Source organism: Eurytemora carolleeae, unplaced genomic scaffold (genome assembly GCF_000591075.1).
Source record: "Eurytemora carolleeae unplaced genomic scaffold, Eaff_2.0 scaffold113, whole genome shotgun sequence".
Taxonomy (NCBI): Eukaryota; Metazoa; Arthropoda; class Copepoda; order Calanoida; family Temoridae; genus Eurytemora; species Eurytemora carolleeae.
Window position 1 is genome coordinate 166,878 of NW_019396138.1, and position 21,852 is coordinate 188,729.

General features: G+C 35.1%; 4 protein-coding genes and 1 long non-coding RNA gene across 14 annotated transcripts; 3 read left to right on the forward strand and 2 right to left on the reverse strand.

Moving 5' to 3' along the window:
- Positions 1–970: 970 nt before the first annotated feature.
- Positions 971–2,154, forward strand: LOC111696097 (uncharacterized). Its single transcript, XR_002764005.1, has 2 exons — positions 971–1,111; positions 1,557–2,154. It is a non-coding gene; the product is annotated as an uncharacterized LOC111696097 (long non-coding RNA).
- On the reverse strand, positions 2,152–7,764 carry LOC111696094 (homeobox protein extradenticle). Its single transcript, XM_023465632.1, has 6 exons — positions 7,670–7,764; positions 7,302–7,512; positions 5,000–5,107; positions 4,516–4,716; positions 4,014–4,340; positions 2,152–3,846 (listed from the first exon to the last, which is right to left on the reverse strand). The coding sequence occupies exons 2-6, from the start codon at positions 7,476–7,478 to the stop codon at positions 3,646–3,648; spliced, it is 1,014 nt and encodes a 337-aa protein (XP_023321400.1). The 5' UTR covers positions 7,479–7,512; positions 7,670–7,764; the 3' UTR covers positions 2,152–3,645.
- On the reverse strand, positions 6,504–14,084 carry LOC111696095 (homeobox protein extradenticle). 5 transcript variants are annotated; one of them, XR_002764004.1, is made up of 7 exons: positions 13,884–14,084; positions 13,227–13,498; positions 10,800–10,885; positions 9,842–9,956; positions 9,379–9,609; positions 8,916–9,174; positions 6,504–6,719 (listed from the first exon to the last, which is right to left on the reverse strand). XR_002764004.1 is itself a non-coding variant. In XM_023465633.1 (6 exons), exons 1-5 carry the CDS (start codon positions 14,020–14,022, stop codon positions 9,412–9,414), a joined length of 810 nt encoding a protein of 269 aa, XP_023321401.1. In that variant the 5' UTR covers positions 14,023–14,084; the 3' UTR covers positions 8,726–9,174; positions 9,379–9,411. The 5 variants fall into 5 exon arrangements, 1 of the variants encoding a protein (XP_023321401.1); XR_002764003.1 differs by having other exon boundaries at positions 6,504–6,736; XR_002764002.1 differs by having other exon boundaries at positions 8,816–9,174.
- Positions 12,252–17,665, forward strand: LOC111696093 (secretion-regulating guanine nucleotide exchange factor). Of its 6 annotated transcripts, none has more exons than XM_023465628.1 (7): positions 12,252–12,890; positions 15,112–15,162; positions 15,371–15,416; positions 15,595–15,669; positions 16,136–16,174; positions 17,049–17,144; positions 17,260–17,665. In XM_023465628.1, the coding sequence occupies exons 1-7, from the start codon at positions 12,551–12,553 to the stop codon at positions 17,645–17,647; spliced, it is 1,035 nt and encodes a 344-aa protein (XP_023321396.1). In that variant the 5' UTR covers positions 12,252–12,550; the 3' UTR covers positions 17,648–17,665. The 6 variants fall into 6 exon arrangements, with proteins under 6 accessions (XP_023321396.1, XP_023321395.1, XP_023321399.1 ...); XM_023465627.1 differs by having other exon boundaries at positions 15,603–15,686; XM_023465626.1 differs by having other exon boundaries at positions 12,255–12,890; positions 15,112–15,221; positions 15,603–15,669.
- LOC111696092 (uncharacterized) lies at positions 17,635–20,789 on the forward strand. The gene is made up of 2 exons (XM_023465623.1): positions 17,635–19,358; positions 19,443–20,789. Exons 1-2 carry the CDS (start codon positions 17,720–17,722, stop codon positions 19,889–19,891), a joined length of 2,088 nt encoding a protein of 695 aa, XP_023321391.1. The 5' UTR covers positions 17,635–17,719; the 3' UTR covers positions 19,892–20,789.
- Positions 20,790–21,852: the final 1,063 nt, after the last annotated feature.

Consider the following 21,852-nt stretch of genomic DNA (forward strand, 5'->3'; position numbering starts at 1 on the left):
TAAGTATAGACAGATCCCATCTATGTAGTGTTTAAGTATAAACAGATCCCAACTATATAGTGTATTTTATAAACAGATCCCAACTATGTAGTGTTTAAGTATAAACAGATACCAACTATGTAGTGTTTAAGTATAAACAGATCCCAAATATGTAGTGTTTAAGTATAAACAGATCCCAACTATGTAGTGTTTAATTATAAACAGATCCCAACTATATAGTGTTTAAGTATAAACAGATCCCAACTATGTAGTGTAAAAGTATAAACAGATCCCAACAATGTAGTGTATAAGTATAAACAGATCCCAACTGTGTAGTGTATAAGTATAAACAGATCCCAACTATGTAGTGTTTAAGTATAAACAGATCCCAAATATGTAGTGTTTAAGTATAAACAGATCCCAACTATATAGTGTATTTTATAAACAGATACCAACTATGTAGTGTTTAAGTATAAACAGATCCCAACTATGTAATGAGTAGTTTAAACATATCCCAACTAAAAAGTGTATTTTATAAACAGATCCCAACTATGTAGTGAATAGTATAAACAGATCCCAACTATGTAGTGTATAAGTATAAACAGATCCAACTATGTAATGCAAAGTTTAAACAGATCCCAACTATAAAGTGTATTTTATAAACATATCCCAACTATGTAGTGAATAGTTGCAGATCCCAACTACTATGATAATGTATCCCTGTGTATAGAATGAACTCTATATCTATGTTTTATCGATGAGAAGAATAGATTATTAGTCAGGTAAACCCGGAGTAAATGTCAGTATATTGATCCACTGATAAAACCAAGGGTAGGGAGGGGATCAAACTTATTCACATTATTGATTTAGAGATCCTGTCTGGTAATCTCGAAAATGACGAGGACTATGAGAATATTATTTGTTTAATATTGAAAAATGTCCAGATTTTCTTGTATATCCCGTTTCCGTTCTCTCGGTGACATTTACACATTCTCAATTGCTCCAAGATATTGAGATCAGTTAGAGTTATATTTACTAACAGGATGGAACCAACCGGAGATACTATTTTTAATTCCGTTCTCTCCGTATACTTACTTTTTGCTGTGGTTGCTTGGATTCTACTAGTGTTCAGGTTATTTCGTACATTTAACAGTTGTTTGAAGTAAACAAATAGAAAGTATTCTGTGACAATTTTAGTTCTGTATTGTGTGTTTTATTAAATATAATAAGCCGGAGAGAACTAATTTTAACAAAAAATGTTATGCTATACATTTTACTTCTTTCGATTTGAACAGCGGGCATTTCCAGCTTTTCTTTATTCGACTTTCTTCAGTTAAAACTTTAATTAGCAGATTTTTGGATTAGTCTACGAAGTGTAAGGACTTAACTGATTAATTTTGGGGATTAGAGAAAAAATCAAATAATCTTCTTTTCTCAGTTGGAATCATTAAAAAATAAAAATACCGAATTCAAAATTAAAATCCAGAGAAGAAATCTAGAATCCTTCTTTTTAAAAATATTTTTGTCTTCAAAACTTCTCTCGCTCTCTTTCTTTCTTTCTATGGTTCTAATTCCAGACCAGATAAAGCAGTCAAGAAAGCTAAAGTATCGGAGACATCTAAGAGTGCAGTTGTTGAGAAAATATCCAACCCTGACAAGCAAATGTGCCCTAAGAAGATTAAGGAGAATGAACCCAGCTGTAGTTCTACTGAGAAGAAAACTCAATAGTTTAAAAAGGGATTGTTTTAATATTAGAGCATGGTTCCAGAGCTGGGAACTTTTGTTTTGGATATCTCGTAATCCAGATCCACAGATCTCGATATCCACTTTTAATTTGAGGGTCAAGGGCAACTATAAAAACTAAACCTTTCCATATCTTCATTTTAGTTATTCCTAGCTCCCTTCAACCCATTTCTTGAACCATGCGGGGTATCAAATAAAGAAATAAAGATTAAGTTAATCTGCAGATAAACAAAAGATCAATATCAAGCATTGATCTCGATATTCACAATACAAGAGTTCACAGCTCTAGTGAATTATCATAATAATTTCTAAAACTAGAACAATCCCTTTCAGATTTGCGTTATTTCTTGGTATGGAAGGTTTCTACCCAATCAACAATGTTTAATTATAATTTTACTTATGAAACCGTACAAATACATAAATCCTAAATAATACTGAAATCTCAAATACATTTATCAACAATAGTATTATTTACAAAGAAAAACTAAAGTCCAGAAAAACTGCATAAACCCAGCTGAGATGCAAGATGGTTTTATGAAGAAATGGAAGGATTCAACAACAACATCCAAGGTTACTTTCAAAGATTTGGTGATGGGATTTTCTAAATCTTGGAGTAAAATTTCTTTCCGTATCTTGTTAATTTTCCGCCACATAATCATTTTAGTAATACTATTCTAAACTTATGTATCATTAAATGATTGGACTGAAAAATAAACAAGAATAAATCCAACCATCTTACCTATCTTTAGTAAACTTGGATTATAATGAGCTAAATCTAGAATATTGCATATTTTGATTTTTAAACATGTTAGCACACTGGTTACTGGTAAACAGAAGATCTGTACATGTTATAGGTTCTATCCATAATTTGTACAATTAAAGAATTGAAGCAATATGTATAGAATTTAATTAAACTACAGGAGGGGGGGGGGGGGTTGGTTTCTGAACATGAATTAGCAAATTATTTGGTAACGTAAAAAGCGGTTTCTAAAGTAAGATGAACGCCAAGCGACCAATATTAAAAATAAATAAAAAGCTGAATATGTTCAATAAATATTGATAATTGGACCGAGGTGGAGGTTGCTTTGAGCAAAATCTTAAAATCTTTGAATCTTGAAGTTTTAAATTTGCCACGATTCGAGGATGCATTTGTACAGAGTTGCTTTTGAAGCACACTAATGTCAAGTAATTTAATATGCAATTGTACACACGTCATCTGCCATAAGCTTACCGGTCATCTGCCATAAGCTTACCGGTCATCTGCCATAAGTTTACAGATTGTCCGCTATAAGTTAAGAGATTATCCGCCATGATTAGCCGCTTTAGGTTTTGCAGATTATCTACCACAAGCTTACAGATCTTCAGCCATATGCTTACAGATTATCCACCATAAGCTTAAAATTTAATCGTCAGAAACTTGCAGTTTATCCGTCTTAGGCTTATTATAGGTTATCCGCTATAAGCTTACAGATTATCCACTATTTGACAAAAAACAATCTTCACAAAAACAGATTAAAGTTAAGTCATATGTTGAATAATTTTCTCTGGGTTGATAAATCCATTGCTTGGCATAGAATGAATGAAACGTTGCCGAATAAAAATATGCCCAAGACCAATCTATTTATTGTTTGCCTACATTTTTGCCAGATTTTACCAGTACTCGGCATTGGCTTGTGCAGAACTACGTTTAGAAGTATATTCTGCCGTTTAAGTGACGAGTACATTTGAAATAGCTATTCAAAGATTTTCAGAGATTCATGTCATTTGTTTTATTCGCCATTTTGATCTGATTTTATTCAATAACCCCAGATGACAAGCAAATGAAAGTTCACAGTATAGAACGCCATAATTTACATATTCTCAACATTGAACGAAAACATGTTAAATTACGTGATTATTAATACGTATACGCTAATTTCTATTCTAGTATCCGCCATAGGCAGGGCCATCTCCAGAATACTGGCTTCCGCCCCATTGACTCCCGGGGGACATCATAGGTCCCGGCGAACCTCCAGGAGTTACGGCGGCGGCAGCTGCCTTGGCGGCGTACATATTCGCCTCCTCTTGTGCCTTGACAATGTTCTTCTTGTATCTGATCCTCTTGTTTCCGAACCAATTGCTAACCTGGAATAATAATTATTTTTGCCGAGCTTGTTCCAATAATCAGTCAATCAAGTATATCATACAGTCCATATCAATCAATCAATTAACATGAGTTTGTGTTTTTAATTTTCAACTATTTGATAAAGAAAGTAAAAAAGTTGTTTGGAAGATTAATTCGATAAGTTTACCTGTGAAACTGTAATCGCGCATTTTCTGGCCAATTCCTCCTTCGCCTCCTCACTGGGGTAGGGGTTGGACAGGTGGGAGTAGAAGTACTCGTTGAGAACCTCACTCGACTTCTTGCTGAAGTTCCTTCGCTTCCTCCTGGCATCTAGGAACCTGGATCTCAGGATCATTACTGCCTCACAGGTGGATTGTTTCAATTGTACTTGAATTGAGTTAAATTTCTTGTGTATGATTCCAACCATTCTCTCGATTTCTTTGGGTGTGATAGGACGTGTCCTAGACTGCTCTCGTAGTAGGTTCATTACATGAGTTGTAAACTCCTGACATCCCTGATAAATATATAAAATTAAACCATATCCATCATCACTTAGTATATTTATGTTACAGAAAAGCCCAACAAAGAAATCTAAAAAATTATTTGGGATAAGAAAAAAAAAACAAAAAATATGGAAATATATTGAAGACATTAAATTCTGCTGAATCTAAGTCCAGGGTGTTCTATACCTGGTCATATTTCTCCAGTTCTTGGTGGTAAATAGTTCTAATCTGTCCAAGCTTAGCCTTGTAATCAGAGTGTTCTATCGAGGTTTCAGGGGAGGAGAGAGGAGTGGGTGGAGCAGTAGCAGAACCTCCCTTGTCAGGACCAGCCACGCCCTCTGCTATTAACATGTTGTCTAGTCTCATCAACTGGGGATCTGGGGGATCCTACAAACAAAATAGATTTGAATAAGAAGTCAAATTACTAGTTTTAAGATTTGGTTCAGAGTTTTTAATCCATTGAATCTCAAGGTCTGATTTATGCGTTGTAGCCTCTCGGTCTGGTCTGGTAAGGCCCTATTGTGTCTCTAGGTTTAGTCTAGGTCTGGTCTAGTAACTTCGTATCTTTAAGTCGATTAAAGGTCCAGTTTCTGTCTCTTGGTTTTTTTAAATCCCTCTTGTCTCTAAAGTCTAGTACTTTTATGTAAATTTTGTAACAGGGTTATCATACCTCGTCATTTAGATTTCTGAGACTGAGAACTGTCTTCTCCTTGATCTCACACAGGACGGAGAAAAGGGCTGGTTTCATTCGGTGGCAGTTGAGAGTATGCTTCCGAGCCTACAAATATATTTGTTTCATTCATCTCTCTCTAGTTTTTATTCTCTTATTTTCTACTTTCTCTCTCTTAAATTTAAAACTAGTTAAATAATAATAATAATAATAATAATAATAATAATATAGAATATTGCATATTTTGATTTTTAAACATGTTAGCACACTGGTTACTGGTAAACAGAAGATCTGTACATGTTATAGGTTCTATCCATAATTTGTACAATTAAAGAATTGAAGCAATATGTATAGAATTTAATTAAACTACAGATCCCAACTATATAGTGTTTAATTATGAACAGATCCCAACTATNACAAGAACATATATTGTATCCGCCACTGTCTGATTCACTGTCAATTAATTCCTGTGGCCGAATTTAAAGAATTTGAGCGGCGGTTTAAATTTAAGCCGCGGTTTAAATATGGTTGGTTCCACTTAAAATTGTATCAAATGTTTCAAGATTTAAACCGGCGCTTAATTTAAACCGGGTTTTGGCGGATTTAAACCGCGGCTTACATTCTTTAAATTCCATCTCAGGTCTTTCTAATTATGCCAGTAGTAAATTTTTCCAAAAAAAATTAAATCTTTTTTCGTCTTTTAGTTTAACAAATCCTCAATTCTTTCATTGAGACATTGCACCTACTAGAAGCAGTTTTAAGAACATTTAAACTATATTTATACACTTTTTTCATATCTTATCATTGAACTGTGTTAATCTGTTATCATAAGTACATATATTTAATGATAAAATTAGAGGCTGGATTATTAATTAACTTCAAGCGACCGTCGACGTAATTTCAAGTGACCCTCAATGACCTCAATTCATGCTATTCACAGAATTCACAACGAAGATTTCCATTTCAGGGTTCTTCAAATAATTAACATTGTTAGATCGAATTTAACTCAAGATAGAAAAAATATAACGACAAAATCTTTCTCAGTGTTGCTCATGTAAACTTTTAACGGGTACGTTGTGAGTCGGACATGTTTAACGGGTACGTTGTGAGTCGGACAGCATAACCCTCACTTGAAAATAACTTAGTATAAAATAATGTATATAAACTAAATATTTGTTTTACAAACTTAGTTCGAAATGATCTAATAAAGCGTACAATATATGATGCTTGATTTAAAATAATCAGTCTTATATTCGTGAGGAACCCTGAGAAAATTATCACCACCCAGGGTCCCAGAAACGCTTTTTGTTTGCCCCCCCCCCCACTAAAATCATTGAAAAATGGGGCACTTGTTCCTGTCAAATTTAGCAGTATTTGTGTTCCGCAATTGTAAGATTTTATTGTTTTAATATAAGATTTTTTCTTCGTTTTCTACTTTCCTTTCTTTTTTCCCGCATCACATATAATTAATTAAACAGGAAAAACATTAATCATAATTACATAATTGAGCGTTGAAAGAAACTTTATTACAAATTATCTTACATAATAAATATAAGATGGAATACATAATACATTTGGTGAATTTGGTAAACACGAAAGGAAATATACAACATATTTAATATGCTAAGATTACACTTTAAATTGAGAACTATACACAGTTGCCTAGAACTTCTGGAACAGGAAATATTTCATAACAGTTTTCATGTTGGTTTAATTCCAGCTTGGTAAATACAGGTTCTCCAGAATAATCAGGAATTGAACGACGACCTAAGTTTTTTCAGCTAAATCTATTCAAATGAGCTGAGGAATTATTTAATAAGTATATAAAACCACACTTTCTCTGCAAGAACTAAACACGTTATGCCTTTATTTTGCACTTTTCATCCAGATTATTCTGAGAACCACTGCATAGATAATTCACTAAAGCCATAATAATTCATATCTCAAGAAATTAATGTTTGAAAGAAATTACTGGGACAAATTTGCAGTGTAAAATCAAGTATGAAGGCAGGGAAAATGAAGAATTATGAGAGCAGGAGAAGGCGGGGAAATATTGATGAAGGTGGGGTGAAGGAAGCGGGAGAAGGTGAGATACACCAGTAGCTTTGTTTACAAAAACGTGTACTGCAATTTTTAGGCCGACAATAAACATAACTACTAAAGTAAGCTTGAGAAACTCTAATTTTAATTATTTTCCACCCAGAAACTGCAAAACACAAACAGAATTATCAGGGTTTATAATGTATCTTCCTAGTTTAGAATTAAAACATTCTTATCCATCCCTAACCAATTAAATACAAACCTGAGCTTCGTCTAAGCTTTGGTCTGTAATATTTAGTATCTGGTCCAGGATTGCATTGATGTCTGAATACTTGGATCCGTCTCCGGAGTCATCCAACCCATTCCCATTCCCGTTGGAGTGTGGGGAGGTTGGGTCCATGGAGTAACTATTATATCCGTTCTGTCCTAACGGATGCATACTGGAATTCTTCAAGTTTGTCTTTGTAGAAATACTAAAATAAAAATCTGTTGTAAATGGTTGTTATATGTAAACTTAACAATTTTCACTACAAACAAAATCTTAAAATTTTTCCCAAAATCAGAAATATTAAATAAAACAAATACGTGTCCGTTTCATCTTTAAATTGATATTTAAATTTTCACTGATACCTTTATTCAGTCGCCATTGTTTCTTGTAAACAGAATCTGTAGCGGAGAGTAGACTGTACTGGGGGCAGAGAAATTCAGGTTAAATATTCAAACCGTGGCGGGAAGGAAAATCAAAGACGACATATCCGTACATTTGTTTTGGTTACAATTTATACTCTACCATTTCATTTACGTTGGTTCCATTAAAACTACCAATTCATGTTTGTCTCGCATGTTTAACGCCACACGCACAACGGTCTTTTGTTTTTAAATCCACGACATAAAGTTTGGTTTCATGTGAACTATATGGATAGATTTTTTTAAATTGACTTTTTCAGACTATAATTGTGAAACATTTACTTTAACATCGGGAGAAATAAAAACATTAAAAACTGATTGTAGTACAGTTATAATCAGAAAGACCCGGAATTAATTTTTAATTAATTAGACGACTTTACAATCTAATTTTAAAAATATGATCGATGAAACGCTAATAACAAAATAGTCCTAGTACTGCAATTTCCAAAATGCATTGATGTCTGAATACTTGGATACGTCTCCGTAGTCATCCAACCCGGCCATGTGGGAAGGTTGGGTCCATGGAGTAACTATTATATCTCTTATAACTATAAGAGCTTCTCAATAGCACTTAAGGGATAGAAAATCTAGTGCAAAACAGAAAAAATATTTATCTAAAAAAATTTGCATGCGGCGCGTTTTTGGTTCCTAAATCTGGATTATTTGGTTTAGAAATAATTCTAGCACCACCCTCACTTAAATCCTGTATCCGCCCCTGAAACTATATGGCTATAAATGTAAATATATTTATTGAAATGCTTCTTCATATATTTCAGATATTGGATATTGAAATATTAAGACCTGAACTAGGTGAGGGAAACTAGTTTCCTTTTATTCCCGCAAGATGTCGCACATTCTGCTGCCTATTCCATTCCAACCTATTCTGAACAAGGAGTATGCAGATATTCTACAGGTGGGGTACAGCACATAGTGTAAGTGTATAAAGCACTGTGTACAACAAACAATATTTAGTGTGCAATGTACACTGTACAGTGAACNGGAAGTAAAGAGGCGGGGGAGGTGGAGAAAAAAGAAAAGGGCAGGGAAGAAGTTATTAGGAATGAAAAAATGCTGAAATGAGACGAGTACCGGAGGAGTTCATTCATATTAGAAATTTTCTTACAACTGCATAGATTTAGAGTTTAACCAAGAAAATTCAAATTAACAGGAAATATCTAGCGTGTCTTACCGCAGCTGTCTACGAGGCGTTAATAAATTGAGCGTTTTTATTCCTGATATTTAAATTTTCTTGAGTCATATTTTCAATGGTTGGGTGTAAAAGTTCACCCTTTGTTATAAACTGGGCTTAACTCACTGGTTCACAGGTCAGATAGAATACGGTAACTTTGTTTATGCTTTTCTGTATTACGTCACGAGAGAGAGAGATATAAGATTTTTGCTGGCAAATATTCTTGTCCAGAGCTAGTTGAGATTGCATTCTCGGGGAACTAGAAATATATTTATCAATTTTGTATAATGTTAGTATGGATATTGGATACGAGCATCATTATTAAAAAATAAACAAAATTTTAAAATATTTATTTCATAGTCTGTGAAACCTTTTCATTTAATAAAATATTTTAGACATGACAAGATGTTTTTTAATTCAAACTGCATTTAAATTACATATAATTGGTTACTCTTATATCTACCTGAGAATACTGTATGAAGATGATCTGGAGTCTCTAGTATCCAGGGAAGCCTGGAGAACCAGGAAAATGCATTCCACCTCCACCCCACTCACTACCCGGAGAAAGGATAGGACCGGGAGAATCTCCGCCGGCCGCCGCAGCTGCCTTGGCGGCGTACATATTTGCCTCTTCCTGGGCCTTGGTGATGTTCTTCTTGTATCTGATCCTCTTATTTCCAAACCAGTTGTTAACCTAATGACAAGAACATATATTTTTATACTAGTCCACAATGTTATATAATTGCGGTTTCTTAAAAAATTCTACTAAATAAATCCATTCAAAATGTTTGAAAAAAAGACTAACAAAGATAGACAAATACAAAGCTAAAAAATAAGATGAATGCTTGTTTTCTTCCTGGCCTAACGTTCTGTGAGATTCTGTAGAAATAAAAAGAATTTTTCTTCAAGATATTATAAATATTTACCTGGGACACCGTTATCCCGCACTTCCTGGCCAGCTCCTCCTTCGCCTCCTCGCTAGGGTAGGGGTTCGCCAGGTGGGAGTAGAAATACTCGTTTAGGATTTCAGAAGCTTGCTTACTACAACAAATAGATATTTATATCCGATAGTTACGGTTTCGGTTTCTGGAGAAGTGAGAATTTACATGCGCATAATTATCTATCGGGATTTTAGAAAATTATCTCTTCAAAAAGGAAGCAGTAATAATCCATTTAAGGAATACGAGTTCAGAGAAAATATTCCGTCAAAGTGTGGGTTATAGAAAATATTCCTTTAAAGTAGGATTCAGAGAAATATTTCTTAAAAGTAGGATTCAGAAAAAATATTCCTTTACAGAAGGATTCAGAGAAATATTCCTTAAAAGAAGGATTCAGAAAAAATATTCCTTTACAGAAGGATTCAGAGAAATATTCCTTAAAAGAAGGATTCAGAGAAAATATTCCTTTAAAGTAGGATTCAGAGAAATATTCCTTCAAAGTAGGATTCAGAGAAATTATTCCTTCAAAGTAGGATTCAGAGAAAATATTCCTTTTAATGTAGGATTTAGAGAAAATATTCCTTCAAAGTAGGATTCAGAGAACATATTCTTTTAAATGAATGATATAGGACATAAAAAAAATTTACTGTAAAAATGGATCTCGTTCATGGAAGATTATACATTAAGTTGGATAAAAATGAAGAAAAATTGCAACTTAGGGGGATAAAAATAAAGAAAAATGCTAAATAAGTTGAATAAAAATGAAGAAAAATGGTAAATAAGTGGGATAAAAATGAAGAAATATGGTAAATAGGTTGGATAAAAATTAAGAAATATGGTAAATAAGTTGGATAAAAAAGAAGAAAAATGGTAAATAGGTTGGATAAAAATGAAGAAAAATGGTAAATAGGTTGGATAAAAATGAAAAAAAATGGTGGTAGGAAACCTGAAATTTCTCCGTTTCCGTCTAGCGTCCAGGAACCTAGATCTTAGGATCATCACGGCCTCACAGGTACTCTGCTTCAGTTGAACCTGGATTTATCAAGGATTAAATTAATCTTCTAAATCTTGTATTTAAATCAAGGAAAGACAATATCCGCTAGAGTCTATATAAATCAAGGAAAGACAAGATCCTCTAGAGTCTAGATTAATCAAGGAAAGACAAGATCCTCTAGAGTCTAGATTAATCAAGGAAAGACAAGATCCGCTGGAGTCTATATGAATCAAGGAAAGACAAGATCCGCTGGAGTCTATATTAATCAAGGAAAGACAAGATCCTCTTGGGTCTAGATTAATCAAGGAAAGACAAGATCCTCTTGGGTCTAGATTAATCAACGAAAGACAAGATCCGCTGGAGTCTATATTAATCAAAGAAACTGAAAGACAAGATCCTTTTGGGTCTAGATTAATCAAGGACAGACAAGATCCTCTAGAGTCTTGATTAATCAAGGAAAGACAAGATCCTCTAAAGTCTAGATTAATCAAGGAAAGACAAAAAAAAGCGTAAGTACAGAGGGAGGGGGGTGCGGAATGTTTGACCAAGGAAAGAAGAGGAGAAATGAAACCTGTGCCTCATCAAGTGATTGGTCGGTGATGTTCATAATCTGATCTAGGATGGTGTTGATGTCTGCATGTCCACGACTGCTATCTAGATTATCTTCATGTGCTCCAGGTGATGCTTGATCTCCCATGCCTCCCATCCCATACGCTTGCTGATAATGCATCATACGACTTTGATCATCCATTCGATCTTAGGTCATGTATTTTCAGTTTATTTGTTGTGTACAACACACAGTAACGTTTTAATTCCAAAAAAGTAGAGCTAGGTACGGAAATGTTTTTATATTCAGCGGAATTTTTGGTTTATTAAAACTCCGGTCATTAAAGGAAACTATTTAACTTCTTTGTTTATCTTTCTTGGTTTTTTTTTCGGTCAATGTTTTGATTGACAGGGAAGACTGGCAGAGTGGTGTGGGCTGAACTGCCTGGTTTCACTGCGCATGCGTATAAGGAACCTGTTCCGACCAATCCCAGTGAACTTGAGCTAGTCTCTCCACAGCCCTTGGAAACTCTGAACAGCTGAAACATTGAACCCTCTACAGCAGGAGAGTTCTTCCTTCCTTCTTAGTTTAAGCATTCATGTGCGAGACTTTATTGTTCAGGAGCACTGAACTTAACACTTTTCCCCGGTTTAATTGACGCTTTTTACATTTTTATCAATGCTATACTATATCAATTTAATTTTCTAATTATGTCTGACAAAACAATCATGTTTCCAAAATATTTTGTGTAGGACCGACATTGCAAATATTGTTAGAAAACATTTCTAAAATCTGCGAGCTGCCTCCCGCGGGGTTGGGTTGGGAATAGGAGGGGGGGGGGGAGTGAGGTTGCGCTACGCTAACCCAGGTAGCTCAGCCCGGCCTTATAGTCCACTGCACGCTTCACAGCTGTGCTCTCAGGGATGTCCCAATAACATATTAGATTGTACAGACAAACTTGTGATAACATTTTGGTTAATATTTTAATCCGCATGATTAATAAACATGTGTGTAGACTTCCAGTTGTACTTTGCTCTTTCTCTCTTGTGTTGTCATGTAAGCTGAAACCGGCTTTTCTTTCTCTCAGCTGATCCTGCAGGTCTTAAGATTTTGCTCATTTTAAAAAATTTACGTCGTTGTGAACTAGTGAGAAAGTATGCTTTACGCATGGGGAGCAAATAATTATGGGCAGTTAGGTTTAGGATATATTAGTGAACAAGAAGAAATTCCCAAACATGTGAACATCGAACATGAATTTGTTAAAATAATTGGAGGTGGGGGGCATACGCTGGCCTTGGATTCTGATGGGAACTTGTTTGTTTGTGGATGGAACCGGTTTGGCCAGCTTGGGATAGAATCTGATGAAAACTTGACAAGGTTCACAAGAACTGATGTATCCGGAGTTGTTGATGTAGCCGCGGGATGGGATTTCTCTTTACTCCTGCTTCAGGACGGGACTGTTCTCTCCGCTGGTTCTAATAAGTTCTTTCAGCTTGGTAAAGTCATACTTATTATAATCAAAAATAATATTTACTGTAAACTAAACATGTTAATTAATGATAGAAACTTTTAAATGTTTTTATTTCAGTTTTAAACTCTGAAGTCACTCTGAAAACTGTTAATTTACTAATTACGAAATTATTCTAATAGAGAGCATAATATACACTTATTTTTATAAATATATATATATATATATATATATATATATATAAGAAAATAACCATGAAATTGTGAGCATTTGCTTTACATGTAAAGTTTACATGCTAAATCCAGATCAAAATCCCAGTTTTTGCTTCTAGGATAAAAATGAATAAAAATAATTTCTGTATTACCTGGATAGAACTGAACTTTTTGTGAATAATTTGCACCATTCTCTCAATCTCTTTAGGTGTAATGGGTCGGGTTCTGCTCTGCTCTCTCAGTAGGTTCATCACGTGTGTTGTGAACTCATTGCACGCCTGATCATACTTCTCCAGCTCCTGGTTATAGATCGTCCTAATTTGCGTGAGTTTAGCTCTGTAATCGGAATGTTCTATGGTAGCTTCTGAGTTTGCTGCTGCAGCTGCACTGGCTGCGGCTGATGCTCCTCCTCCCTTCTCAGGACCTAGAGAAAAGATCTAGTTTTGTTCAGGGATGAATAAAAATGTAAAACCTGAAACAACTTTCATTAAGAACTTTCATGTTCTGATTTCATTACATACTTAAACTAACTTTCTGGTTACATTACATACTTATGCAAGTTTTCTGGTTATAAATTACATGTTTGTTCAATTTTTCTGATTACATTGCCGTCTTGTTCAAATTTTCGGACATATTATATTTATCCTTTTTTTCCGTACTTTTTTATAATGTTCTTTTTATAGTAAGTTGAATACTGGAAAATTTGTGTTTCTTAAGCCCACTGCCAGTTTCCATCATATACCATATAATTTTGGTACCTGTCCATTTACATGCTCCATGAGAGGGGTTGGATGATTTATGGATACTACCTGAAACGCCCTCTGCTATGAGCATGTTATCTAATCTCATAAGCTGAGGATCTGGGGGTTCATCGTCTGTACAATTTCTCAAACTAAGGACAGTTTTCTCCTTGATCTCACAGAGTACGGAGAAAAGAGCAGGTTTCATCCTGTGACAATTGAGTGTATGCTTCCTAGCCTAAAATAGAAGTTATGATCTCTCTCTCTTGAACTGAACTGACCAACTAAATACAACATGCTTTTTGATATATTTTAAAAATGAGAGTGAGATATTAGGACAATTANAGCCTAAAATAGAAGTTATGATCTCTCTCTCTTGAACTGAACTGACCAACTAAATACAACATGCTTTTTGATATATTTTAAAAATGAGAGTGAGATATTAGGACAATTATTATGACATAAATAATAAAACATAACACATTATAAACTTTGTGTGCTGGGTTGCTGGGGCCCCGTACGATCTTCTTTCTTCTTCTTTTCCTCTCTATTCTTCAATACCTTTTCCTCTATCTACTCATTTTCCTTCCCCTCCTCATTACGTTGCTTTCTTCTTCCTTTTCCTCTCTATTCTTCAATACCTTTTCCTCTATCTACTCATTTTCCTTCCCCTCCACATCTCTTTTCTTTCATTAGTTCTAAATTGTTTTATCGCTGCAAAAGGGCCTCTCATTCAAAATAACCTACACTGATTAGAGAGGTCCTGGCTAAATTAAAATGTAAAAATTGTGCAATGTAATTGTTATCTGTTAAAATATTTAGTCAAATGTATATATCTATCGATCTATATCTAAGTGAACCTAAAGAGCTGGAAAAGGGTTTGTTTTGTGTTAAAATTTATCAGTGACGTATTAGGATAGTCAGGAACTTGTATTGTAAACACTGGATTGGAAAAATAACGGAATTCATGGACACTGGACAGTGTCTCGGCTCCAAGAGCTTTTAACTGACTAATGTTGCTTTACAATTAAAATAGTGCTATTTTGTTGCATTAAAATAAAAATAAAACAAACCTTTACCTCGCCTTATCCTATTTTTTGAAGAAAAAACATGCATACGTAAAAGGGATGGAAGATGAAATATACTACAGGGGTGTACATTAAAACAAAAATTGTTCTCTAGGACAGACCCAAAGTTTGAAAGAGAATGATATGAAAGAACAATGTTTTAAAATTTTCTTATGTTTCATGCATAAACTATTAGGATGATATTGCAAGTAAATGATTCCTTGTTACAGGTTCTGATGAGCTGAGTAAGGTCGGATCCTCCCAGTTTAAGAAAGTTCCAGGTTTGGAGAATATCCAGGGTTTGGGAGCAGGGTTGCGTCATGCTGCAGCTCTTGACAAGGTTTAAGGTTTTATAACTAGAATTTATGGTCACGTAATAAAGATTCAAGAACTTGATTTTACTAAATGAAAGTATATTTATAAGTCAAAGTATAAACTTTATAATGAAAATTGCTTTAAAAGCACCCCCAATATGTTTATTCTTTTAAGACTGGATCAGTTTACAGCTGGGGGTCAGGAGTAAAGGGACAACTAGGCATACCTTTATACCTACCTTTATATTCCTTGTGCGATACGTTGCATTTGGGTGTAGTGTGGTCCGATATACACTTGATGAAAAGGGGAGGTACTGTTCCTCACGTTTTTTACAGTAAATAATTTGTAAAAATATATTCATTTAAAGGTCCATTGAATTTCCTTGGAATAAAGATAAGAATTGAAGGAAGGTCCTGGAAGGATGTGAAGGACTCATTACCAGCCCGTATTCCAGATTTAAACAATGTGACCAGGTGGAAACTTGTACAAGGTTCCTTAGAACTTATTCCACCTAAGACACTAACATACTTTCTTTCTAGTTTCTCTGCATCCTGGGTACGCCCGTTCACTTTTTCCTTTTTTATTTCCTTCCTGGAGTGAAACTTTCTGTCTTTAATCTTCTTAAATGCATTACAGCTTTCTCTTTCTTCCTTTAATTACCTTCATAGCTAGACATAAACATATCCTCTTTCATCTTCTAACATACAATTTTCTTTCTTCCTTGTTCTTTCCTTCCTAGCTAGACATAAACAAATATACCCTCTTTAATCTTCTTACATACAATTTCTCTTTCTTCCTTGTACTTTCCTTTCTAGCTAGACATAAACAAATATACCCTCTTTTATCTTCTTATATGCATTACAGGGTTCTCTTACTACATTTTTACTTAAGATGAATGATGTCAACGCTTTAAATTTAAATTACATAAACTATTTCTAGAATAAGCTGCGGTCAATTTTTCACTGTTCTTGGAACTAGGAATGTATAATTAAACATGCTGAATTTTATTTATTTTAATATTTGTATTGTTCAAATGATTTCCTTTGTGGAGGGTGGGGGGGAGTTAAAAACTGGTTTTTTATTTAGTCTTTCCAGTGTCTCCTCTGCTTTTGAGCAAAATAATGTTATTTCCCCTAATTCATGGATGAAAACAGCTACAAATATTTTACCCCTTTAACCCTATCTCTGCTGGGGTACTTGAAAACCAGGATATGCTGGGGGGGGGGTCAATTTGACCCCCCCTCTAAATCCCATGTTTTATGTCCAAATATGACAACTGATACATCATTAGAAAGCTCTTGTCCTCTACTTTTAGAATCTGCAAAAAAAATTGCAAAAATTGAATTTTTTATCGCAAAATCCAGTTGTATAGTAAAAATGTTTGCAAAAAAAAATTTGTTCAAAAAATGAAAAATTATACATTTTTGAAAAGCCCTTGACCATGCCATTTCAAATATGCAAAAAACTTGTGCAATTCGTTTCCTTATGTCAAAGGCTTTCCAAAAAGCTAAATTTTATTAAAATCTGACAAGTGGAAGTGGGCCAAAACAAAGATTTAGTTTGTTACAGGAAAAAGCAGTCATTCAGGCAGTGTGCCTGAGGACTCAGGCAGTTAGTATTAAAGCCCGGTTTTAGGCCTAAAGGGAGGGCTTTGGGTATGTAGGCAAAGTTAGAAAATTTCAACAGCCTCAGACCAATACTTTTTGAGTTATGTAAAAAAAACTACAGGGGGGGGGGGCAAATTGACCCCCCCCCAGCAGGAATAGGGTTAATTAGGGGGGGGGGGAGGGTTACCTTTCAAGGAATTTAAACCCATTTTTTTGTCCTTTAACTTATGTTGTACATTGAGCAGTGAGAATAAGTTGTTTGGTTTCGGTAGTAATAAGTTTAACGAGATATCAAGTACTCTAGAGAAAATAATTCCTGTTCCAACTGAAATAAAACTCAGGAAACTAATATTTGATTTTTATTAGAGAAAATTTTCTGATTTGTCGCAACTATTATTTTAGATGAAACATATTGTTCATTAATATATTTAAGAAATAAATAGTAGTTTTAATTAGTGGCTCTGAGACAGTGAGCTGTGGCTGGACGCACGTAGTTTGTCTTCGACAAGATCGGTGTCACGCCTGGGGACGGAACAACTATTTTCAGTGTGGACGAGGTCATAGCTCTGGTTCAGAGAATATCTGTGATGAAGGATTACACCTAGTTGCTCAGGATGAATCCCCGAGTTTAAAAGTGAGAAAAGTTATATCAGGGTCCGAACACTGCCTGGCTCTGGACGGAGAAGGACGTGTTTACTCCTGGGGTTGGAACGAGCATGGAAACTGTGGAACTGGAGACACTGAGAACGTTTCCTCTCCCACTAAAATACAATTTGATAATGATAAATCTATTTGTGACATATTTGTTGGATCAGCGCATTGTTTTGCTCTGACCTCTCATTAATATTTTCACTATTTCAGATCTTAACATTGAGGCTAAGCTGGTGAACAGCTGGGTCGTTGTGTTCAATTTAAAATGGCCAGCTCAAATGGGAAGCTGAAAGGAAAACCATGGAGTGTCTGGGCAGAGGAAATGAACCAGGGTTCTCCGTCCTCGGACTCCGAACCAGGTTCTTCAGCTCTCCCTCCGACAGAGGACGTTATGAAACTACCCAGAGAAGATATGGCAACCTATGGACAATGTCCAATTTGGGACAGATTTATTTTAGTCATATGTCACCGATGTAGTAGAAAAGTTAAGGTCGAGGCACTAGAAGCTCACGTGACGCTAAGGCACGGGAGCAAATCTGAAAGAAATGCTTATCACAAGATTAAAGCTGCTCAGGCTGAGACAGCGTTAAGAGCTTGCCAAATTAGTTCAACTCCGATGAATCGGATGTTAAGCTTTGATGAGAAGAAAACCTACAATCCTCCGGATATATTGGTCTCAGGATCATCTAGTTCCACTTCTCCGCTTCCTGTTTCATATCCGTCTACACCACCAAACCTAACCTTCAGAGTGTCTAGTCCTAGTCCAGTTCCTACTCCAACACCTCCTCTTTCCGCTACTCCAAGTATACAACCGGCGGATAGTGCATCTGCTCCGGAAACCCGGAGTCCCACCCCTGATCATGGGACAACAGAATTATCAGGTGAAGCGGTGGAGCATATGGATATTGATCTATCTCATGATATAGACAATGATGTGGAAATGTTACCAGCACTTCCTAGTTCAAGTTCCTTACCGGAGAAATCAGTTTCCAACCTCTCATCCTCCATGGCTCCGTCCACTATTATTAATTATGTTGGTGAGGAGGCGGATAGTACAACTCATAATGTGATAAGCATACCTGACTCAGATGATATACCTAACATAGAGATCGGTATCATATCAGAGGGTCAAGTTATGGACTCAATAAATATTAAATACAACGTGGCAATTCTCAAAACAGAAACATCCGTGGACTCGACAACTTCCATACCAAAAATAGGACTGCGTCCTGGTCCAAGCTTGCAATCTTGTGCTCAACCTAAACCTGTATCTCATCTAGGAGTGGTAAGATCTGAACCCAGATCTCCGACTGTTATGACCACTCCTACAGTCAGTACCCCTCCAAGGATATCCTCCCACCCTGCCCGACAGTTCCAATTCCAGCACCAGGATTCAATGGATATAGACAATTCTCCAACTCAATATATAACGGTCTCGCCCCTCTCCAAGGGTAGTCCTAAAAAACCAATAATAATAAAATCTGGCGTAGAGAAGAAACTAACCGGAAGAGAACGTGAGTATGATCCGAATAAACATTGTGGAGTGTGGGATGCCGACGCTAAACGAAACTGCACAAGATCCCTAACCTGTAAATCGCATTCTGTTTACCTGAAACGAAAAGTTACAAACCGCTCTGCTCCTTTTGACGAGCTCCTCGCCGCTCATAAGGCTGAGAAGGAAGCTGCTGCTAAATTAAACGAATCTTCGTCGGAGTCTGAACCAACATCAATCCTAGCCCGACGTCTCCAGCTGGCTCCAGGAACACCACAGAGACCGTGGGAGCTCTCGGAGCCCTTGAAACAGAGTTCGTTGCTCAAATGTTCAGTTGCTAAACGGAACTATTTCCCACAAACTCAACAATTCAAAGATAATTACTGTGATGAAAATCTGCATTATACTACAGGTAAAAATACTAGTAATCTAATCAAATCAAAACAATATTAAATCCACACATTTCAAATATTTATTTGTGTAAAAACTATTTCAGATCACCCTAAGCCCTTGGCTGTGTGTACTTTTGGGGGTAAGCGGATAGGAGGGTTGTTTATTGCTGATAGATCTAAGTTCCTCACTAGAAAGGTTATGAAGATTGCTATATCCAACAGTGGAATCCAGAGAATCCAACCTCCCTTCAAGTCCGATCAGGTTGGCGTAAAGAGGGTTGCAGGATTGATTTCTGCTCCTGTTACCTCTCGCCAGCAATCTATGCCATATATAGTAAACTTGCAGGGTGGAGCAGGAGTAGGACGGGTTGGACTATCAAGTTCTCCGAGGGTTGGAACTCTTCAGATAGGGACGGGAGGAATCCAAACCCAACATTTTCTTGTTCAGGACGCGTTTAAGACGGATATTCAAGACTTTAAAGGTGGAATAAAATTTGAACTCGGACGAAACATTCATATTCTTCCGTCTGCGGACTCCGGAGGATCTGGATAAATCTTCCGAAATATTCCGTTTTTACAATGTTAAATATGAAACGTATATACAAGCAGTGTCAGTCCCAACCAATTACATACAATCTACATTTAATATGTTCATATCAAACCTATAAAGAATTCAGGGTCTACTAGTATTATTCAACATTTTGTTCATGTTGTTTACTTTAATTTGTATTTTTTATTATTTAATTTCCTAATTTATTAATTATACTGTTTATGTGCCCTATGGGCAGCAAGAATGTGATAACTTTAAAAATTAATATTTTTCTCGCAATTAAAACTCTGGTGACATTGGGACATAGGGGGGGTGTATAATTTCGTGAATTTTTTGTTTAATGTCTTGCGTATTTAAAAAACACACTTAAAAATACTTCCAGAAATAATGTACAATTAAAAAAATTTCAATTAATTGCCATAATTTAATCTTTCCTTTATTAACTTAATGTTTTATTCATTCAGAAAAATGTGACGGTTACCCCATGTATTAAATAATACAACTAATAATTTTACTGTTGATTAATCTGTATCCTATTCTTTAAATACCAAACTAATTTAATCTGCCACAAACTAAATTTTTTAATCCCTAATCTTTTCAACCTAATGGTGTAAACCTTTGATATTTTAAACTTAAACTATTTGATCTAACAATATTTATAGTTTGAAGAATATATCAAGACTACGACATTCGGTTGCAAAGATATAGGGTTAGAAAATTAGAGTTTGTGTCAACGACTCAATTCCTTTTATTTATCATAAATATTTCAAATCATTTTAATTCTTATTTTCTTAATTTCAGGAAAATTGCATTTATTATGTTAGTATGTAATTGTAACAATGTATTCATTCAGTTTTTGAACCAAATCAATCCGCAGAACTAATAAACTGTTGTCAGATTATTTGAATTTTTTTTTTACCGAGTCAACCAGGTTTACCATTTTGTCGAACCCTCGAAACAAATCAACGTATCACATTTTGAATTCAAGACCATATGCTTGTTTTTATTGCTCTCAGACAGATTGTAATTTGTGAATTTTTCGCCATGACATAATTATTTTATGTCTTCCACTGTTGAAGGACTTACCAAGAGAGGGAGATATTTGGAGAAATATTTCTAGAGTAAATTTATTTTGTTTTGTTGTAAACTTTGATTTAAACAATACCTTTTTTTAAAAAAAAAGATTTAAATAAAGGATACAAATTTTCTAGATTTAATTTGAACTACGAGAAAAGGTATCGCTTAGATCAAAGATTACAAAAGATGAAATTCAATTCAAATTTTTTATTCTTAATATTTGTCTTTCTGCGCAAGAAATGTTTAAAGTGATGTTATATACAACTTAATTAGTCATTATTTATGCATAATTGATAATACTTCCTATCTTTAAGAAACCTATCATTCCTCTAATGCGAAAAAGTTGTAAAAAATCTTTTATTTCAACTTAAAAACATGTTAAAAAAACCACCTATATTACACTCATTACGCAGGCACATTTTGCTGTATTGCGCAAGCTCATTTCTGCGTGTATGCATAGCGGATGCTCATGGCGTCCTGGGGTCCCCTCCCTCACCAGGGATCACAGATAACTAGGATCTACATAAATAAAGCGGGGCAGATTCTCACATTTTTTTCAGTGCTTGGGATCAATTTTTTGTTACGGATCCGGTTCTTGTATTTGCTCTGAATAAAAAGGATCCGGTTCTTGTATTTGCTCTGAATAAAATGGATCTGGTTCTTATATTTGCTCTGAATAAAATGGATCCGGTTCTTGTATTTGCTCTGAATAAAATGGATCCGGTTCTTATATTTGTTCTGAATAAAACGGATCCGGTTCTTGTATTTGCTCTGAATAAAATGGATCCGGTTCTTGTATTTGCTCTGAATAAAATGGATCCGGTTCTTGTATTTGCTCTGAATAAAATGGATCCGGTTCTTGTATCTGATCTGAATAAAATGGATCC